General features: G+C 34.1%; 1 protein-coding gene across 3 annotated transcripts in view; it reads right to left on the bottom strand.

Annotated features, from left to right (window-relative positions):
- LOC106073845 (A disintegrin and metalloproteinase with thrombospondin motifs 7-like) overlaps positions 1 to 13,749 on the bottom strand; it is a 50,864-nt gene that overhangs the window by 23,073 nt on the left and 14,042 nt on the right. For all 3 annotated transcript variants that reach the window (XM_056033817.1, XM_056033816.1, XM_056033819.1), the window contains exons 6-10: positions 9,580 to 9,803; positions 8,533 to 8,610; positions 6,054 to 6,199; positions 2,336 to 2,388; positions 1,584 to 1,692 (exon numbers count right to left, since the gene is read on the bottom strand). In XM_056033817.1, the coding sequence (XP_055889792.1) occupies positions 1,584 to 1,692; positions 2,336 to 2,388; positions 6,054 to 6,199; positions 8,533 to 8,610; positions 9,580 to 9,803 (610 nt within the window). The remainder of the gene's footprint in view (positions 1 to 1,583; positions 1,693 to 2,335; positions 2,389 to 6,053; positions 6,200 to 8,532; positions 8,611 to 9,579; positions 9,804 to 13,749) is intronic.

Below are 13,749 nucleotides of genomic sequence, written 5' to 3'. Positions count from 1 at the left end.
CTAGTTATGGGTGGACAAGAAAATGATGGAAAGACTTAAAAATAAATAACCCTTGCTGGAAAAACTCATATAAAGTATCGCATGTAAATTCCGTATCGTCAGAGTTTGGTACAATGAATAATTGTGTAAATATTGAACTTGATCCGGGAATGGAAAGTGGGAGCAATAAACTGTAGAACACTGTGTAACAGACGGACAGGCAGACAGACAAGAGTCGTAATATAACATTTATAAATAAGCAAATGAAAAAAAAATATTTAAAAAAGTGTTATATAAGGAGAAAAAACCGTTAATTACTGACATTCATCTGAAAATGGAAGGATTTAACTCCCTTTCAGCTATATAAAAATAATTAATTAGTGCTAATTGATTAACTAATTGGTTATTAAACAATTGAACACTACATTGAACAATTAAGCAAAATGTTAACATGATACTAGAAGTGAAAGAGAAGAATTGCAGGTCATAACGTAATGAGGGGATTAAATCTATACATACATCCACATCTCCATCTTTTATAAAAAATTCTTCACGAATAATAGTTTAATAATTGATTAATTTTTTTTTACTGACTCGTGAGTTGTTAGGTTAAATAAATAATTGTGTAATGTTTCAACCAGTTTCGAGAATGAGTAATTGGAGAAAAACATGCTCAAACTTTTGTACCAAACAGAAAGACAGAGTGAGTGAATATCAGCTTTGTAAAAAGGAGATAAGCTATTACTGATTTTAAGCTTAAAGTTAGTCGAGGTGAAGCTAATAGACTTCAATTCTAAACAGCATACTATTATAAAAATATAACAAGCTGTTGATTTCTTTGTTCCCCCCAAAAAAGTAAGTATTTTATTGTTTATTTAAGAGAGTTTATTTAACCCTTAAAATGCTGAGCTGTTTTAATTACAATTGCGTTGTTTAGAGGCTAAACTACCACACGCGTTTTAAGGGTTAAGAGAGTTTATTTATACGGTTGGAAATTTTTTTTTAAAATTCATACTTTTAGCTATCTATATGCTCGATGATCCTAGCACTTCACAGAACCAGTTGGGAAAGATAAGGTGAGGGGTGAGAAAGATGGGCTATCTTTGTTAAGGCTACCAGAATAGCTCTAAAATATTTACGAAAAATCCACTTATCAACGGACTCATTGATATAAAGATCTTTTAAATAGTCGCACGGATAAGTATGATTTTTTTACACAGCCTAGTAAAGACTTGGATTTTAATTTCGGGATCTTTGGGCGACTCTGAGTCCACATACCTCTTTTGGGTGCTTGATATTAGTTGGGTAAAGTTAAAGGCGGTTGGTCGTTTTAATGGCCACATGACACCCTTGTTAACCGTAGGCCACAGAAACAGATGAATTTTACATAAAATGCCCTATAGACCACAAGGTCTGAAAGGGGAACTTTTTTTTTAAATTAATTTAATTATTGGTTACTTTATTCCAATCGATATTTGTAATGTCATGGACTATGAGATAATTTTATTACATTTTACTAACCTGTCTATTAAATAGAGTAAAGAAAGGAATAATAAAATTATATAAAACAAATAAATACCATGTTCTGTTTAATAAATGATTACCTATGTCCTAGTTCATGTGCAATTATTCTTATATCAGGTCCTCTGTGATCTTCTATTACTGCACAGCTAGTCCCATCAGTTCGACACATTGTTCCCACATAAGTGCTACCTAAAGGAAGATGAAATTTCGCTTTTAGAACATAAATGTCACACTTGCAGACTTATTCGAACGTTAGAGGTAGGGAGGGGTATCAAGGAGAAGGTTTAAGAAGACACTAGGAACAAAAATAGCGTGTACTAGATTCCACATAGTCAGACAATTTGGTACTGAGAGTATAAGCTTTGCAATCATAATATCTTAATTTGAGATTTGAATAGTAGTGTTTTGATTGTTGTGAACTCCTTACTGGGATTATACTTGACACAGAAGGTACTAGTACTTCTTTCAATAATTCAAGAGACGCCAGAGATTAATTAACAACAAAAATATTACTTTAATAAAAGTAATCGGGGTATCTGTAGCTGAAGACAACGCATCAAACGTTAACTATATATATAATTATAAAACTGACTTCAATATTACTCATATCGCACAACTAGGCTCCATAACTCAGGCCTCTAACAACAACCAATAACAAAACTTAAGTGCCGTCACTCTGTCCCAACCAATGAACCAATGAAAAAATAGTATAAATAATAAATAAACATAGAATTCCTTAAATCTTTTAATAACGACTGTAGTAACTGCTGTTTACAATCCTATATACAAACATAATCATCACAAGTAGTACTTATTGTAGGTACTTACTTACCTGCATATGTGTAAATTTTATTGCCAGAATTGTCGTATTTGAAGAGGTCATAGCTGCAACATACAAATGGATACGCTTTTATTCTTCATTCATCTGAAAACGACTCTATCGTGCTTGTTGTTTAATAGCCATAGACCAGCAAGAAAGACAAAGTTTGGATAGTGACGAAGGAATCACATGCAATGATAAAACATTGAATCATTTTAGTTTAAATTACATAAAAACTATATATTGAGAGATATTGTAATTTATGGATTCATAGTCATTTGATAACTGAAATCGTCTCCCATGAGATGTTCATTGTAAGAGTCCTATAGTAGTTATGGCAGAGAAGAATGTTCATTCTAAAAGTTCTATAGTTGTTATGGCAGAGAAGAATGTTCATTGTAAAAGTGCTATAGTAGTTATGGCAGAGAATAATGTTCATTGTAAAAGTCCTATAGTAGTTATGGCATAGAAGAATGTTCATTGTAAAAGTCCTATAGTAGCTATGGTAGAGAAGAATGTTCATTGTAAAAGTCCTATAGTAGTTATGGCAGAAAAGAATGTTCAATGTAAAAGTCCTATAGTAGTTATGGCAGAGAAGAATGTTCATTGTAAAAGTCCTATAGTAGTTATGGCAGAGAAGAATGTTCATTGTAAAAGTATTATAGTAGCTACGGCAGAGAAGAATGTTCATTGTAAAAGTCCTATAGTAGTAATGGCAGATAAGAATGTTGATTGTAAAAGTCCTATAGTAGTTATGGCAGAGAAGAATGTTCATTGTAAAAGTCCTATAGTAGTTATGGCAGAGAAGAATGTTCATTGTAAAAGTCCTATAGTAGTTATGGCAGAGAAGAATGTTCATTGTAAAAGTATTATAGTAGCTACGGCAGAGAAGAATGTTCATTGTAAAAGTCCTATAGTAGTTATGGCAGAGAAGAATGTTCATTGTAAAAGTCCTATAGTAGTTTTGGTTGTGATGAGACGTTCATTGTTGTACAACTCTACAAAGTTTTAAGATATTTACAAATAAAATATTTACAAATAAATTATTTACAAATACATATAAAGTATATTCTTTGGTCAATATTTTAAATCCGCCGTCTGTCTTAACATTAGTCTCTACCAAGCCATTTAACTTTTTGAGGAGCGGCGGCTGCTCGGTAAAGCGCTTGACCCGAACTAGTAAATCCGGGTTGGAATCATGAAGAAGACTGGGAATATTAATTTCTTACCTTTGGGTGCCTCTGATTCCACCCAACTCTAATGGGTACCTGATATTAGTTTTGGAACTTTAAAAGCGGTTGGTCGTTGTGCTGGCCACATAACACCCTCGTTAACCGTAGGCCACAGAAACAGATGACACACATGTCATCTGCCCTATATACCTCAAGGTCTGAAAGAGTAACTATTTATTATTAACGTTTTTGCATTTGTCGCATTAAAACGCTGTGTAACTAGTTGCAGACATTCTAATAGCAAGACCAGTCTTCGTCTTAAGTAGCATATTCCAAATATTCTCAATTTGTAGCGTCACACAAGAACTCCCACATAAGCTTTAACTTACGCTAACGAGCCTGACAAACTTACATCAAGAATCTCTTCTGAGACAGCTACAACTTCAACTAAGTTGTAAACAAAGATTTGGCCACACACATATACATTATCAGCAGTTACGTGTTGTAATAACTAAACGCCTAAAGGAAGCAAGGAAACCTCGCAGGTACCTCACTCCCACCAAAAAAAGTCCAGACAAAATTTTAAAAAATGTGCCAGCAATAGCTGTTATGTATGTATAGCACATTTATAATGATAAGTTCCATTTCTATTTTATATTAACACGCCTTGTTCTTGTAGTAAAAGTTGCATATTCATATATTTTAAGCACATTATTATTTTTATTTTTTATTTTTTTATTTATTTTACAAGACTATTAAAAAAACTAGATTCGTTCGGTTAAGGTAAGGACGTCTTTTTCTGTTCGGTTCGTACCAATCTGTTTTAAAGTTCAGGTTCGGTTCGGTTTAGTCGTAAGTAAGTTTCGGGTTGAGTTTGTTCGGTTCGGGTACGTTTCGTTTCTCTAATCTCTAATTAACTTGTTGAAATAAAGCATAAAATAAATTTGAAAAAAAAAAACGTTTTGATTAATTAAATACAACTTTATGTAACTTTTATTAACAAAAGCCATAAATAAAACTTAAATATAGATGTTTACAGAAAAACGTCTGTACTGTCTCATGTTTCTTCATTCCTGTTTTTTTAAATCAAATATCACACCTAACACATATTGACATCAATTTTGACAGATTATCTTGTGGTTTTATCAGAAACCCGTAATCGCAAACATTAGCACACCTTTTGTAATCATTACTTTGGCACACACAAATACACAACGCAGGATGTATGTATACGAAGCCCCTGGCGTAAGACTTTTGTGGAGCCCCCTTCAATTTTTAGAAAGCTTTATTTACAATATACTTATGAATGAAAATACTTGTATCTAAAAGCAGGCTTTATTTTAGAAGAAAGAAATAGACTTCTTTTAAATGTAATCTCCATTTCTAATTTAAAAATATTAATATGCATATTTTAGACATGCACATTTTTCGGGAGGTGAAGCCACTGTCTTAAATCCGGAACTGTAGTTACTTTTTTTGAGAATGCTACAAACATTCACTTCTTAATCAAAAATTTTTGTCAGCGGTAAAAAAAATATATCAATTTTTAGGAAAAATAAGCCGAAAGTTTGTGTCCTGTCGAGTTTTGGATACATTTTTATTTCTTTTGTGGAAGACCCTTTTTTGTGAAGGCCATGGGCTATAGCCTCACCTGCCCCCCCCCCCCCTTACACCCTGCCATGCATATACATTCCATATTAAACATCTCTAAATAAACAGATTCGTAATGTTCTCTATTCATTAAAATAACATAATTTATAAATTTTCGAGGAGGTAACTAAATTAGGAACGGTGTTTATTTAAATGTTATTGCAAACATTTACAACGGCTGCCTTTAGCACAGTTACTTCTCTTGCCTGGAACTTGGGTGGAACTTCGCTGTCTCTCTAATGCCACATCCAAAGTCTCGTCTCGAGCAGTGCACGAGCCAGAGCACGCTCTCTCTATGATGGCAGTGTACACGGCAGGGTCATAACATTATTCTTCAAATGCACAATAGGTGTTAAAAGGAGTGCAAAGTTTGACAGTTTAAAATTTTCATCGAAGCTCGACAAAAAAAATAAGTCTTTAAATCTTGCATACTTTCACAGCCTGGTTCAATCCATCTGACAAATTATAAAAGTCAAAATAGTTAAATCGCATTGGAGTCAGCCCTGTTCTGTGGATGTCGGCACATTGTCGTGTGACAAACAGTAGCCTTATGACATCACACCAACTTCTTTTTTTTTTCCATTAAAATTTGCAATGCTGCGAAGCTTCATTTTCTTTCTTAATGACTAGTGGCTTTACTAGAGTCGGCGTCACCCGGTACGAAACGCACCCATTTAGTGACGCCCCTGGTAAGAACCATTCGTTACGTTGGGTTAACATTTAGCGGTATAAAAGTTCGGATTACGTTCGACCATAAGTAAGGCTTTAGTTCGGTTCTCATCTTTAACCTTAAACAAACTGAAGCGACGTATGCATTACATTTGACACCCCTATTCTCTCCCCTCTTAAATAAATACTAGGAAAATTCTTACCCAGTAAACAGTATAACGTGATCGTAAAGGTCTTACCCAGTAAACAGTATCACGTGATCGTAAAAGCCGACGATTTCACGGCCAACTCCAACAAAAAAATTTTCGAGAGCTTTAAGAGCCTGGGGGCTGTACAATTTATCATCCGAAGCGTACTTGTCAATAAAAATTGAAGCATTGGGTTTCTGGGGAAGAAAATATGTTAATGTTATTCATTTAATTAAAAAGCAAAAAAAAATAATAATCCTAAGAAAAAAAACAGCTTATCTAAAAGGAAGAACTCCGCACATATAAGAATATATCCTAACAATGTAGAAGGTATTTCCTTAATTCAATATCAAACAAAAGATTTAATTATCAATGTATAGACTCCATTAGTTGTGAAGCTACTGTGGGTAATCTTATAGAAATGAGATGAATGCCTGGTGTTAGGTAAGTTTAGAGCGATGTCGCCCACACAGCAGCTCCCCACTTTTCATGCAGATGATGTATCCAAATCAAAGAAAAGTGCTGATATAGTTTCAACTTGATCCGTGAAAGGGGTGTGGGAGAAATACATTGTACAACTTTTTAAGTTGACAAAACCCTACATACTTTAAATACCGAATGATTAATTTCCCTTTATCGGCGTTAAACAAAATAATTAATTACCAGTAATAAATTAATATGTTTTAAAATTAATTCATGTCTAGTGTAAGTTGAAACTTGATCTGAGAATGAGTGTTGGAGAAATAACTTATAAATATGTTTTTCTTATTGAAGTAATTTATTATGGTCTAGTATGTTCGATCATAAGTAAGGCTTTAGTTACGTTCCCATCTTTAACCTTACAAATTATTTTGCCAGACAGACAGAGGGAGTTGATCTTTGTAAAACAAAACAAAAAAAAAAACAACAACATAAAACATACTTTAAAAAAAAAATGCTTATATTAGGTGTAACTGTATCAATTAGTTTTTAGTAGTCATGCGACTAAATCGTGATAGATCTAGACAATTTCTGTGCAATTAGAAAGATTTTTTTTTCATTTTTTTCAGCTTAGCCCATTATCATGCTTTTAGCTTTCTCAATGAGCTATGATTCTATCACTTGTCTGGACCAGTTAGGGAAAGGAAGGGGGAGAGAATGGTGTATTTGAGTTACTGTTATTGTGTTAGCATAAAATAACAGCAACAACGTGTTCACCCTAAAGCCTAATTAAGGGGACTAATTCTACTTAGACCACCATATTTGTCAAGTACGATTTCTTTTTTTTTGTGTTCAATATAAAAAACTATATAACTAATTACCAATAGTTAATTAATTTTCTTTTCATTTTTTGTTTTGCTGATTGTTGTCAGGTAGATTAATTAGTTAAACAAAATTTCAGCTTGATATGAAATAGATTGTGGGGAAATGATGTGTTGAAGCTTTTTACCAGACAGACAGTTTGAGTTGATATAAGCTTTATAACAACATAATTTTAGCCGGCATTTTTGTATTCTTTCTGTATATCACTATATTCGTGTCTTTGTTCCTTAATACTCTAATGGGAGTAGGTGGACTTGCCTGCCCAGAGTGTTTTTTTCATGATATTGTGCTCTTGCTGTAATAGTAAATTTTCTATTTAAATTTTATGAGTCCCCTATAATCTTATGTCGATAATATATCAGTATAGTTACAAAGTTTTGTAAAATATGTAACGAAACCGATTGATAATTTTTATAAATATTTTGCTTTATTTTATGTTAATAGTATTTTTAATGAAGTTTTTTTTATGCCTGACAAAGCAAAAATCAATTTTAAAATAAGTTAATTAAATATTGGTTAATAAAAAAAAGCTTATAAACAACTTGTAGCAAAAGTCAATAACAGCCTAGACCCTCACCAATTTGCATATAAAGCAGCTAGAGGAACTGACGATGTCATTCTATTGCTTTTGGACCAGCGTTATAAGCATCTCGATACACCCAAAATATATGCACGAGTCCTATTCATAGATTTCTCCTCGGCTTTCAATACCATACAGCCACATCTAATGATAAACAAACTGAGTAACTTAAATCTAAGCCCTTACTTACAAGCATGGGTTCTAAACTTTTTAACCCAACGCCCCCAGTATGTTAAAGTCAGTAACACTAAATCGTCAACTCGAGTACTATGTACGGGTGCTCCACAAGGTTGTGTACTTTCTCCTGTGCTATACACTCTTTACACTAATGACATAAGAAGCATCTATGACTCAGTTAAACTCATTAAATTCGATGATGATACTGTCATAGTAGGTCTTATTTCAGGAAACGAAACTCAGTGACCTTTATATTATTAGTGTTAGGGTTAGGGGTGGCCTTATAGACAACAAGGTCTGCAAGGGGAACTTTTTTAAAATTATCATTACAACTCTGCGTTAACTGCTATTAATTGCAGTGATATATTTAACTCAACCCACTCAGCCTTTTTTTGTTTTGTTTTGTTTTTGAAAATATATGTAGATATACATAAAGCGATTTTTATCTAATTATTATTTTAGATTTAATACCTGAAAGACGAATATTTTACACAAACGAATGTGTACTGTGTAATTTGGATGGTTGATGCCATTATAAAACATGTCAAGCTAAAAGAAAAAAAAAACAGAATAAGTCAGTAACCATATAGTTTCCTGTACGAAGGGACGTAAAGGATATTAAATACAAAACAGCAAAAAACTTAAGGCTTATCTCTATTAATAAAATATATTTTTTTAAAATCCAAGACAGACTAAAATAAAGTTTGACTAGTCTTTGGGCATGGTCAAGAGAGAATTACTTAAGATCGGTCTTCATTTATGGATAGTAATCTTAGCATCTAACAGCAAGAAATCTGTACTTGTCTACTACTGTCAAGAAAAGTTTTATTTGTGATTATTCTACTGTTAGTTTCGACAGTAATCGGTAGGTCATCGTGGGGCCCAATAACCGTTTTGATCTTGTTTGAAATCTCCTCTTTTATGATGGGGGTCTTGTTGTGGTCCTTACTGAGGTGATTGGGAGGAGAGTTTAGAGCACAGATTTCCGTGCAGCATTTAGTATGCATATAAGTTGGACATAATTTAAAACAATAATTAATAAGTAATTTTTCATATTATCGCGTGAACTGCAGTGCAATGCTGTACCCATGGAACGTTGAACTAAAGGGATTATTCTTTTCACGGATTTTTGTTTTGTTTTGTTTTTAGGATTTCAATAAGAGATTGACCCTTTACAAAACAATTAGATCAATTAGATATTCATTATAAGACATTAGGCCAGGTTCACATCCAACTTCACATTCACTTTCACCTATCCTTTGGTCTGCTAGACCGCAGGGGCACAACACATAATCTTTCAACCTTCTTTCTCCATTCTTTTCTGTCATTGTTCTTTGATAGAATTTCATTCTGATGTTCTTTCTGAAAATATTAAACCTGCTTTTTTACCTGCCTGGGTGGACTTTTTCGGGGGCCGATTTTGAGGTTGTGTTTCCACACAAACTGTCTTTGTAACCTTAATTTTTTAGATTTTGCATGTTATAATTACTCTTGAGTTTCAGTAATTTGAGAACTCACCCCGCTAAACATCATAGCATAGTGCTCTTGAATACTCTGCATCGAATTGTTGTAGTGTTGTTTAGCTTGTTGTAGAAACCATTGAAAGCGTATTTTGTCAATCAACGCCACCACATCAACGTAGTAGTGACGCATTGCGTTTCGGCGGCGTCTGCTCGGTTGGTCTGACCTTGATGTTGACTGATTGATGACAGCCCATCGAACTGTCTTTTCTACTTCTGGCGCTGTGGCAGACATTACATCCATTACACTTTAGACATTATTAGTCTACATGCCAAAAAGGAAATGCGTTTTTCCAGACCTAGAAATGTATATTTTGATTGTCAAATGCGCATTTTCCTAAATATATAGAAATACACTCAAGAAAGACTAAAATTCATACATACACGAAATGCAGCAATCCTAAAGTAAACACAGCATAAATTTATATAAGACATTGTGTACATCTGTTAAAATATTTACTTTTTAGTTTTATGTCAAAGACTTTTCTAGAATATGTCAGAATGATGCCGTTCTTATTACTTGGCAATGATTTTACGATTATAATGACTCTAGTGTATTCGACATTCCACAATAGCGATAACAGAAAATTCATTCAAAAGAATGAAGATTTTTGTTACACGTGAAATTAAACCAGGTGTAATGTTTAGCTGGATCAGCGACATCTAGCTTTATAAAAGTAGTTTTGTTTGTAGACAATTTCTTTACATTTTACAAGGAATTTAGACACTGAATATATTTTATCACATTTTGAAAGAATTTCGATTTTCTTTCAGATCATTCTTTGCAGAGTTAGCAATGAAAGTGTTGGCATCATCTACTATCACCAATAAAAAACATTTTAAGGATTTTTTTTAGGCTGATAATCCCAATTGGTCATTGAACTTGTTTCTAATATAAAAGCTGGATTATTGGTCTGCTGAATAGCTGTTGTAAGATAAAGCTGTTTATTATTATGGTTTCTGATATGCTTGAAGTTGTTTATAAAACAAACAGATGTGTTGAAGAAGGGCGCATGGGATCATGAATTTAATATTTGTTGTCAGCCTAATTCAAGGTTTTCTTTTGCAAAGACACTCAGCCTTCATAAGTAATGGAAACTAACTAACTAGTCGCTTTTGATCTGCCACAGAATATATCTTCTGCAAGTCAGGAAACATTAGTTTAATTCGTTTTATCATGCAAGATGGTGGAATGTTGATTCCGGATAAGTAGATAGAGAAACAGAAGTAAGGTTAAAAGTTTAGATTAGGCAACCTAACTAACAATCCTTGTATTAAAATCTCTGCCCTACTCACTTTTATTTCATAAGAACTCTCTCCTGAAATTTGCGGTTTAAAATAAATTGAAGCTAGTTATAGAATATATATAGAAGATCTGTTTGCAGCTTTATATTTAGTTGAATGGTTTTGTGCATTTGAAGGTATGTTAAAAATCCCAAGAAATTGTAGGCTCTAAAAAGTCTATCTTGAATGTGAAATAATAGATCTAGACCTGTACAATCTTGACCTCCCCCCCCCCTTTTTTTTTTGATTCCATTAAGGATGGCTAATTGCTGCTTTTGAAAAGATCTAAATTAGTTATAAATCTAGTACACACCTGGCTGTGGTCACATCTAGATCTAAAATCTAGACTAGAATTAGATTTCGATCAAAACCTATATAATGTAGATCTATATCTAATTCTAGAATAATCTAGATCTATTCTAAACCTAGATTTACGTAAATCCTATTTTAGGTACATGACATCGTAAAATATCTCTAGTTCTAGATCCAGTCTAGATGAATTAAAACTTTTCAATCAATTAATTCCTAATCAGTTTGAAGACCTCATATAAACTGAAACATTGAAAGAAACTCCGCTTTATATAGATCAGTAAGTACTGGTAAACATTTCAATCATCGCGCGTCAGCACGCACGAAAAAAAAAAGATCTAATAAGAATAATCTATTTCCAGGCATTGACAACCTGATGATTAGCAAGAACTACTTTTTTTTGTTATAATTACATTTTTTTTTTTTAGATTTAGAGGTGGAAATGCGTATTCTCAGATTATAAACTGTAATCGCGTATTTTCGTGTCTATTTGCGTACCGTCTACCAGACCTGTGTGTTGAGCACCTTGCTGTACGGAAGTGAAACATGGTCAACCTATTCATGGCAGGAAAAAAAGCTGAATGTCTTCCACCTCCGATGCCTAAGGCGAATCTTTAAAATAAGGTGGCAAGATAAGATAACCAATGAGGAAGTGCTACATAGAGCAGGATGCCAGGACATCCGCTCTGTTATCAGCAGCAGACTCCTTGGCTGGCTTGGCCACGTTCGTAGAATGCCAGTAGGTCGACTTCCACAGGACATCCTGTATGGCGATCTAATAGAAGGCAGGAGAGCCGCTGGTCGCCCACTTTTAAGTTATACGGATGTATGCAAACGCGACATGAAGCGCTTCAAAATCGACACTGGCAACTGGGAAGAGGTGGCACTGGACAGATCCACATGGGGAGAGAACATAAAGGAAGGGTCACAGATTGCAGATGTCATACACAACAGAAGCAGAAAGAAGGGTGAAAATGCAACGGCGCCTGGTGATTATATATGCCCAACCTGCGATCGCAGCTGTGTATCAAGGATTGGCCTCTTTAGTCACACAAGAAGTTGCAAAGGGAAAAGATCGTCTCTCGAAACGTAAAATGCCACAGAAAATGCCACAGATTTGCGTACAAATTACGCAAGATTCGTACTTGTAGGCAGCTCTGCATTATATCTATGACATGTATTCTTACATTAAACATTCTATACGCATTATATCTGTAACGTACATTTTATTTTTCAAACATTTTGTACACCAAAGTATGAGTGTGTGTTTGTGCTGATTCTTATTCTTATACATTGAAAACACTCCACATTTACAAAACTGTCTATATGTCCGGATTACAGAGAATGGAAGTATCCATAAGCATTAACACCACCCAGCTCTAATGGGTGCATTAGATTTGTTGGAGAAAAGTACAGGTGGTCGGTCATTGTGCTGGCCACATGACACCCTCGTTAACCGTGGGCCACACAAACACGATATTTGCGTTATCTGCCCTATAGATCATCATAAGGTCTGAAAGGGAATGTTTACTCCTTTAAAAACAAATATCATGGAGATTAGGTTGTAAAATTAGGTTGTAAAATGTTTTACATGTTTCGGATGTTCCTTCAGAGTTGAAGATAATTACTTCCTAGTCCAAACCTCCCTCAGGACGACGGGGGATGGGAGCGGGCAGGGTTTGAACCCGGGACCATCGATAAATCTGAACGACAGTCCAGCGTGCAAACCGCACGACCAGGCAGCCATCCAAAAACATTATTAAAAACATTACCTTATCTTGTACTAATCACCAATATATCTAATTTACAATTTATATAAATCCTCAATTATGATTTTAAAAAAAAAGGCTGTTCATGGTAGAGTAGCTTTTTTTCAAACGAGGGTGTCATGTGGCCAGCACAATGACCGACCACCTGTACTTTTCTCCAACAAATCTAATGCACCCACAAACAATCAAGCGAATTATACACAACATGAAATGAGTAAACAGTAAAAAATAGATTGAGTCTAATCTAAATAGATTCATGTTTAACCTATGAATCTATTTTTAACAAGATTACAAAGAGAGTTTGTGTTACACAAACTCAGAGGCGGCCCCCGTCGAAGTCGGATCCCTGTCGGATCTGCATATTCGCAAATAATATTCAAGAGGTGATTTAATTTTGATGTAAAATGTTTTACACGTTTCGGATGTTCCTTCAGAGTTGAAGATAATTACTTCCTAGTCCAAACCTCCCGCAGGACGACGGGGGATGGGAGCGGGCAGGGTTTGAACCCTGGGCCATCCATAAATCTGAACGACAGTCCAGCGCGCAAACCGCACGACCAGGCAGCCATCCGATGGTCAAAAGTAATAATGTTTCAAAGATTCATTTGCCGTAAATTTAAATTTAATAAAAAATAGTAGATTAGTTTTAGTATATTAAAACATTACAATATTGATCAAAACGTTTGGAAATGAAAATCTACACTTTTTTTTTACACTTTAAGTTTAGAAATTGAAATTCTACATCTTAATCTAGTCTATTTTAGTCTAAACTAGATCTAGAAATTCTAGATCTAGACTCTAAAATA

Source organism: Biomphalaria glabrata, chromosome 6, assembly GCF_947242115.1.
Source record: "Biomphalaria glabrata chromosome 6, xgBioGlab47.1, whole genome shotgun sequence".
In the NCBI taxonomy this organism is placed as follows: Eukaryota; Metazoa; Mollusca; class Gastropoda; family Planorbidae; genus Biomphalaria; species Biomphalaria glabrata.
Note: the sequence above shows the minus strand (reverse complement) of the source record. Positions and strands in the feature narration are given on the sequence as shown.